General features: G+C 37.0%; 1 protein-coding gene across 3 annotated transcripts in view; it reads right to left on the bottom strand.

Moving 5' to 3' along the window:
• Nucleotides 1–780: 780 nt before the first annotated feature.
• Nucleotides 781–8,651, bottom strand: part of LOC149185817 (putative mitochondrial-processing peptidase subunit beta, mitochondrial) — an 84,029-nt gene continuing 76,158 nt past the window's right edge. The window contains exons 6-10 of one of the 3 annotated variants that reach the window (XR_016255664.1): nt 7,797–7,895; nt 1,762–1,827; nt 1,536–1,643; nt 1,040–1,255; nt 781–905 (exon numbers count right to left, since the gene is read on the bottom strand). Coding sequence is in view for 1 of the 3 variants with exons in the window: in XM_089410805.1 (XP_089266931.1) it covers nt 1,169–1,255; nt 1,536–1,643; nt 1,762–1,827; nt 7,797–7,895 (360 nt within the window). In the remaining 2 variants the exon portion in view is untranslated. Of the gene's footprint in view, nt 1,256–1,535; nt 1,644–1,761; nt 1,828–7,796; nt 7,896–8,651 lie in introns of all 3 variants that reach the window. The other 2 variants (XR_016255665.1, XM_089410805.1) reach the window with 2 other exon arrangements.

Here is an 8,651-nt window from a genome sequence, read left to right as displayed (position 1 = left end):
GCTAGGTAAGGACAATCATTATCATGGGTGAATTTGGTGCATCTTTTGTCTTTAATGGAACAATCAGTCGTCCAAGATGACACATTTCTAAATCAAGCTTTAACGCCACACTTGTTTTTCACACTAACTTACAACGAGCATAACATTGCTTTTGCATCTGGGTCAGGGATGGAAATTGAGTGATCCTAGACCTTCACAATTTGTGCCTCGTAAAGAATATTCACTAAGATGTCCACAAAATAAAAATAAAAATATCTAAACAGCATGCACTCCCTACAAAAAAATGGTCACACAATCTTAGTTTCTTTGTTTAGCAACTATAATAAAACATAATTGTCTAAATGTTCTACAATTTGGATTTATTTTTACAACTCCTATCGAACGTAATTGTCTAAATATTTTACAATTCACACATCTTAGTTTCTTTGTTTGGCAACTATAATAAAACGGAATTGTCTAAATGTTCTACAATTTGGATTTATTTTTACGACTCCGATCGAACGTAATTGTCTAACTATTTTACAATTCACACATCTTAGTTTCTTTGTTTGGCAACTATAATAAAACGGAATTGTCTAAATGTTCTACAATTTGGATTTATTTTTGCAACTCCGATCGAACGTAATTGTCTAAATATTTTACAATTTTGATCTATTTTGGTCATATATTAATCTTTCTTTGTTCGCGATCTGCAAATAATTTACAAATTTGTATTTCCCAATGGTAAGACTGATTCTAGTCATCAAAGCGCGGAGGAACACATCCGATTTAACAAGTTGCTATGCTCAGAAAAATTAGAAATTTATAATATCTTTTTGGAGCTACAAACTCTTAACGACTTCAACTCCTCTAGTAAGAAATTTAAAGATTTCCATTCTTCACGAGGTCTACTCCAGATTGTTCTGCTATTAGGAGGAAAAAATCAAGTATGAGATAAACATATTTCTGAGCGATTAGCATTGACTGTTACTACATATTCTACATATTAACAAAGACCAAAATAGGCAATTATCATGCCCTTTTGCACTACAAAGATTACCATGCCATCTTGCACTGCAATCATGTCATCTTGCATGCTCCAAGCCATTCCACCAGATAGAGAAGTCTATGGCTGGGAGGCAAGGAATCACTGCGGACTATTATCCCTGGAACAAATAAAGAATCGATTCTAGTAGCAAAGCGAGCAAGTGTGATGGCGGAACCACTTATAATCAGGAAGGGACTGAATAGGACCAATCCCTGAAATAGCAACATCCTGCATAATATACACAAGTAAATCCATTTCAGATCAAACAATGACTGAACCTAAACCGTTCTGCATTCAAGGAAATTTTCCAGTGAATGAAGGCATTCTGCAGTTCAGTGCATAACCCTTATTGGCCTTCAAGAAGAACCTTGCTGATGTCCACGAGTTGGGTAAGATAGACGGAACTTTAATACAAATAGTACTCATTTACTGGAATCTTGATTTGTCCCCTCCTTTAGCTTAAATTTTTTATAAAACTTTATTCAAATCTAACCAAGAAATCTCGTACCTTATCAAATATGAAACGATTTACGACACGCTTAATTGTATCAACATCAACGGCATCTATTCTTGCAAAATACTCTGCAAATGGGATCCTTCGGCCATAAGTAAGCAACTGCAACAGAAACAAGCAAAATCGTCAACAATGAATAGCCACTAGGAATATTATAATTCAAGTAAAATACTTGACCAAAGCATTTACTTTTGACAAATCATCACAAACTGAAGAATACCTGACGGCCAATATCTTCTGCAACAGGGCTAGTGCCATCAATGTGAAATACCAAACATGATTTCAGCTGTATACAACAGAAACATCCATACATCAATGAGCTTCGGTTTGATTCTCAAATAGCAGCTTAGAGCTTAGGACTCATGAATATACAAGGGGTATAGATATTCACTATCCACTATCAATGTCTATACTTCTTAAATACTTCAAACATTGCTGGAACAAAAATTCATCAAAATATTAACAAACCAAACACAGAAATTCCACACTAACGATAAGAATGTCACCAATGATTTAATTTGGTGCTTGTTGTAAACTTTTTTCTGACACCCGGAAAATTACAAATTTTTAAAAATAAATTAGCCAGTTTACCTGTCAGCTATATATATTTGGGCATATATAAAATTTCATGGCAACATGGTTGCTCGGCTAATTTTGAATATTTTAAATACGTAATTTTATTAAAAATATAAAATTATATTTTTATTAGAACTATTTTTATTTAAAATTAAAAATTATTTGAAAAACTTGTTGGACTTGTCACCCATTTTTAAGTTTGACATCAAAGCACGGGAGGAGCCTTCGAGGTATTTTCCCTTTGTGATGAAATGGATAAGTCAAAGATAAATATAACAAGCATTGAGATAAGGAAGGGCAAGGTTAACGTCCAGGCAGTTTTTAATGGCAAAGATTGTCACTATGAAATCAACGATTTTCATTTCATTTCGGACCCCCCAAGTTCATCCGAGCTTTAACAGCTTGGGGGGGTCTGAAGTCTTGTTTTGACAAAACCATCCTCTCATACATGGCATCATCTGGTGAATTTCGGTCCCCCCAGGTCTAAAACCATTTACCAAGCAGCACCCCCTCCGAAATCAGCTTATGGTTTCAGTAGAAAGGTTGGGCAGTGTTTTGTCAAATACGAGCAACAGGAGGCAGCCGAATAATTTAACTTTCGCATGTATTCTCCCATGGTGTGCCATGCTCAGACTGTTATGGGAGATACCCAATACAGCGTCCCTCATTCTCCTTCGTCAGCTGTACATAAGGCTTTGAATGTTGCTAGTTGCCGCTATGAAAACCAACACTGCCCGAGGCAAAGAGGTGGAATGGATTTATGGATCCACAATTGAGGATGTTATGATTGGGTTCAAAATCCATTGTCTGGGTTCACATTCTGTATTCTGCATACCTGAACAGCCAGTCTTCTTGGGAACTGCACCAGCAAGAGTTCCAGACAGTCTTGTGCAAATGAGAAGATGGGTTACTGGGCTGCTTGAAATATTCTTAAGCAAATGATACCCCTTTCTAGGTATTGACAGAAACATCATGATACACCAGAAGATGGTGTATGATTATTTCACTCTATGGGGATTCCTGTCAGTGGTAATGTTCTTTTTTACAATATCGCCAGTTTTAAATCTGTTAAGTGACAAATCATTCTTGCCCGAGATTTCGAATCATGCCTTCGCAATTGCAGTTGCACTGTTCATTTCAATCTATGGCTTTGAGCTTTTCGAGTTTCTTCACATTGGCGGTTTTGTAAGAGAATGGTGGAATAACCAAAGGAAGTGGCCGATCCAGGGCTTATCTCCATTATTATTGGCCACGTTTCTTTCACAGTTTTTATGGTTACCCCCAAGAGAAACAGTAACAAGGACAATTCTTATGAGTGATTTCTCATTTGATTCCTATTCATTATTCATTATACCAAACACAGGTCAACGTCAGATTGAATTAATTGCTGTCTTAGTCATTCTCAGAGCCATTTAGTTGATGAACACCTAACTAAACTGTGTGATTTTCTGCTTGGGATTGATTCTGATGAAAGCAATAGAAATCAAAATGATTCTTCTAGGGATCCAACTATAAATCATAACATGGAACCCTCCAGCATGCCGGAACTAACAAATATGATTACAACTCAACCTAGTGCATCTGTACAGTTATCTTCTTCTATTGCTCCAAACCAGGAATTACAATTATTCCCACAGTTTAGCATTTTTGCAGGGGTTTCTAATGCAGTTGATAACCTTGTTCCAAGGCCTGCTGTTCAGCAAACCTCAGATTTTAATCACATAAATGCCCATGGAGCAATTTCCTTATTCTTTAGACTTTCAGAATTTCAATTGTGATTGGTTCAGCGATACTGAATATCCACCATTGCATCCTAGAGCTGAAACTTGGGTACAAACTAAAAATGAAGTCACAGTTGCATGCCAAGATTGGAATTATGTTACTGCCCAACCTGTAACCCAAAACAGAATCCTGGTAGCCATGATACTGAAACAGTTGTACTTATTTCACATGGACAACAGCCAGAGTGGGCAGTTCCTATGGCTCCTCAGGCAGATGTGAGTGATACCAAGGGACAGTTTTGTTCAGAGAAAGGCTTTGTGAAAATGACATTGCTTTCAAGGATGATCAGAATGGATGTTTGGAGAATGCAAAGAGTGCAATGTTAGAAAGTTCTGTTTCTATCCCTGATTTTTAAATTTTGTTAGTCCACTAGATGCTGTGAATATTGTCACTACCTGTAGTAATGGTGAACCAAGTGTACACATGGGGAAAGAGGGCATATTGTGGAGGCTAGGAACTTCAAGAGAACAGAGGATCGAGAAGCTGAAGGTGCTGATCCAGAGAGTCCAGATAATGAAGTTGCTGATCCACATTATGTAACGGAGGCCAATGAATAATTTTGCAGGCCCAGCTCACACCGCCACTGGTTTGCTCATTTGGTGCCTTGGTGGCAGTAGCAATTTGCTGCTACATTCATGTAACCAGGCCAGACCTCTTCCAGGAAAAGGGATCTGTGGCTTTGCAAGAGAAGAACCATGCTTAAAACAAAATCTAAGGTTTTTGGCACTCCTGGAAACATTGAAGATGATCCTACTGTTGACATTATTGAAAACATTTTATGTTTCAAGTTATCATCTTCAATAAATGTGTTTAAAGGGAATAATGCAGTGCCCAAATTGCAGAGATATTGAAGAGGGGCAGTGGCTTTACGCAAATGGGTGTAATTCACATGAAGACATTCCATTTGAAAACATAATTTATGAAGACGACTATGACATTTATGGTGTTTCTGAATTAGTATTTTCATATGAGCATATTGATCCGATTAATTGGTGCCCTTATCAAGGTTCATATCCACAGTTTTCAGTTTCTTTAGAAGAAGCAGAATCTTTGGCAAGTGGTTATCAAGATGTTGTTGTCATGTTGTATATGAAGAGGTTTCAGTCACCTGCCCTTTGGTTCTGCTAGTGAATCTAGGCCATTAAGGCACCAGCTTGGTTATGATTTCATGATTGAAGTTGTGCGGTACATAGAGAATGAAATTGTGGGAGTAGAAACTACTGAACCTTCAAGTTTCGCATCTCCAGATTCTAGGAACTCTTCTCATCCTGTACTGCCAATGTTGAGTTGCATATGGCTTAAATTCTGAAGTTATTTCAGAGGCAGTGGAAGTGGAAGCCTTTCAAAGTCGTCTGGATTGGGTTATGCAGAAAGCGCCAGTTTGCCTCTATTCTAGAATAGTTTTGGGGGAAATTAGTTGATTTCCATGGGCAACTGACAGAACAACAAAGATTGAAGATTGTGCTCCTTAGCATATTTTCAAAGATATACAAGGATCTGTTATTTTCTTCTGAGGATAATAGAATGATTCACAAAACATGCTTTTAAGAACAACCACAAGAAAGAAAATACAATGAAATTGAAAGTTTTGAACACAAACAACTTTATCAAAGTGAAGAGTATCCAAGAGATGGTACTGGCCATTCTTCATCTTCAACAAGTACACTCTTTTCTCAAGAAAGTGAAGGACCAAAGCTCTTAGTAATTGGCAACTTCATAGGGAATCCATTGGAACATACATGGTGTTGTATGTTTGGTGATATTGAAGTTCCTGCAGAGATAATTTGGGAAGGTGTTCTTTCCTGTAAGGCCCCTCCTCATGTGCCTGGAAAATTACCATTCTGTGTAACATGCGGTAATCCAGAAGCTTTCAGTGAAATAAGAGAGTTTGAATACCGTGTAAAGCCTCACAGTTATGCTAGTGAGAGTGTCCCAGAATCTATAGATGAAAACCAAGGCCATGAGGAACTTCTGTTGCAAGTTAGATTTGCTCGCATGCTTCTCTCTAAAATAAAACCAAGTTCATCATTAGACAATACTGTGAAAGAAGGTGTTGCAGAATTCAAAGATGCTATTTTTTTTGTTGGAAGCAGTAAGTGACGATCAGTGGGAACAAATTGAGTGTGTAGTTGGAGATGGCGGTGAGCCTCTTGCATATACAAAAGAATGGCTTCTTCAAACTTTCCTAAAGGAGAAACTATGTCAGTGGCTTAGGTATAAAAATAATGAAGGGGAAAAGGGTGCCTCAGTTCTTAACAAGCATGGGAAATGTGTCTTACACATAGCATCTGCACTAGGTTATGAATGGGCAATAACTCCAATACTAAATGCTGGTGTTGGGATTAACTTCCGAGATGCACATGGATGGACTGCAGAGGCATCACTAACTAGCCATCTATCTACGCTTACTCTTGGTCACAATGAGTATCCTTAGGCATCCAATCAGCAGGTCAAACAGTGACCAAATAAACGGGCAGAGATTGAGATATTTTTTAAGCTCAAAATCAGTTACAACATTCAGTGGCAGATATTTTGATTTTTTTTAGCATCCAAAGGACCATAGCTGGCAGTCTAATGAACACTTGGCAGCCAAGAGATTCTGAAGATGATTCTAACCACTCCAGCAATACCTACAACTTGAGACACTTTGCAACAACTTTCCAGATTCTAAGGCAGAGAATTTGCAAACAGTTCCAAATTTCTTGCAGACTATTCAGAGATTGTTTTATTTTTAGTATATTATTCAGGATTTTATTCCAGAATTATTGTAACAGTTAGGAGAGATTTTGTCTATATATTATTTCATTTGTAATAAACAAGGGTTGGCTTTTGATGCCAAAACCTTTCAGCTTTGTAAAACTTTTATTTCAGAAATCCTAATTGAAGCATTCCAAGCTCCAGTTAATGACAGAAATTGTGTTTCATGTTGTTTTTCCAGTACTTTCATACTCTCTTTCTGCACATGTTCAAGTTTGCATAGAAGATTCTGGGTAAGAATAGATTGAGTATCAATCTTTCTGAAATCCCCTGCAAAATTATAATCATTTAAAGAGATCAGTTTATTGGACTATTTGTCTGAGATAGCTCCTCTACATATTTACTAATTATTGCCTTCTGTCATCCTCTGCAATGTGTTTTGTTGGGCTGTAGAAGTTTTCTACACGCATCCAAATTTGCCTGATTGATTAAGTATTCAGTTTGACTGCTTAATTATCAGGAATATCCTTATATTCTTCTGTCAAATTCCTTATATTCTTCTGTCAAATTCTTTATAAATTATGCTATTCTGTCAGGCTGGAAGCTGACACTTTGAGGAAGGACTCTGTAAGAGGGGTATTTATTCATGAACAGAGATTGGTTAATCATCAGCAACCACCCAAATTTAATCATAAATCTGGCCACTGTGCTTCATAGGCTGCTGTTCAGTGACAGTGAACAGCATTAAACAAGGCCTCATAACATTGAGGGAGCCCCCTCTGGTTCAAGGGCCAGCTTGAACCTAAAGGCTGGTTGAGTTGGTTTCCTGGCGTAGTTTTTGCAGCCAAGAACTGCCTACGAGAAACAGGTACAACAGTTCTCACATGCAATCCAAAGTCACATTCAGTAAAATCCAAATCCACCACTACAGCAAGTGAAGCAAGTCTGCAATCACCTCTAATTACATCTTAAGAAGTTCTTTTAAACTACGACATATTCCAGGCAATCTCCAAGGATAGAAAAAATTACTCCCCATAACAAGCTTCTTGTATAACATTTTTTAACTCAATTATGCCATGGAAAGCAACTTCAAGAACAAGGTAAATAGCTATTAACTAAAACAATCTGTAGATAAAAGCAGGCTGCCGAGATACTTATAAAATCTTATATCAACAAACAAACAAAGAAAATAATGGTCACCTGATTGCGAGCTCGAGCAACATCAACTTCTGAAACTTCATATGTCAATCTGCTGAGCTCATGCATTATTGTATATGACAACTTCTCCAAGCAATCTGGCTGAAAACATGAAAGAACAAATTCAGCAACATCATAGGAACGAAAAATGTGATAAAGAATTTCATGCATTTTCACTCCTAATGAAACCAAACAAAATTCAAAAACTAAAATAGAGATAACAAGCACCAATAATGAGTGAATCTGACAAAAACAAAAAACTAGAAGGAAAACATACGAGTAAAATTGCAAGCCCTCTGATGAAAAATTAAAAATATATGCACAACATTACAATGCAGCAGTTGTAATTCATATGAGAGAATACAGATAGACGAAAAGTAAGTTTGTTCATAGTTTTCATACGTAGCAGCAGTTTGATATTTACAAAATTTATCTCCTACAAAGTGATACGATATTAGCATAGCTACCAAACACAATAAAGCTTGCCCTGCATAAAATTGTAGATAGCTGAGAGACTCAAAGGCTTGAAGCAAAAGGCAACAAGCAAATAAATTACAATGGCCCTCCAGGCGCTTTTTAGTATGATAATGAGGCTACTACACTGAAACATGTGTTTCTGTTTTAATAGAATCCCTCTCAAGTTTGCACAAGCATACAGAGTCAGGTATCATTTAAGAGAACGATGTGCCCAAGAACAAGGAATATTGAGGTTATGTATCATTGAAAAATATATTAAATTTAAGATGCTCACATCAAAGTTTATTATAGGAATTAAATTTGATCACCCGGCCGTCTACCCTAAATCTGAGAAACATTGAAAATGTGGATATAATTCAACACAATGTATCGGAAAAGCTG

Source organism: Pinus tabuliformis, chromosome 3_1 (assembly GCF_031772625.1).
Source record: "Pinus tabuliformis cultivar Carrire ecotype Pingquan chromosome 3_1, CPIR1, whole genome shotgun sequence".
In the NCBI taxonomy this organism is placed as follows: domain Eukaryota; kingdom Viridiplantae; phylum Streptophyta; class Pinopsida; order Pinales; family Pinaceae; genus Pinus; species Pinus tabuliformis.
Note: the sequence above shows the minus strand (reverse complement) of the source record. Positions and strands in the feature narration are given on the sequence as shown.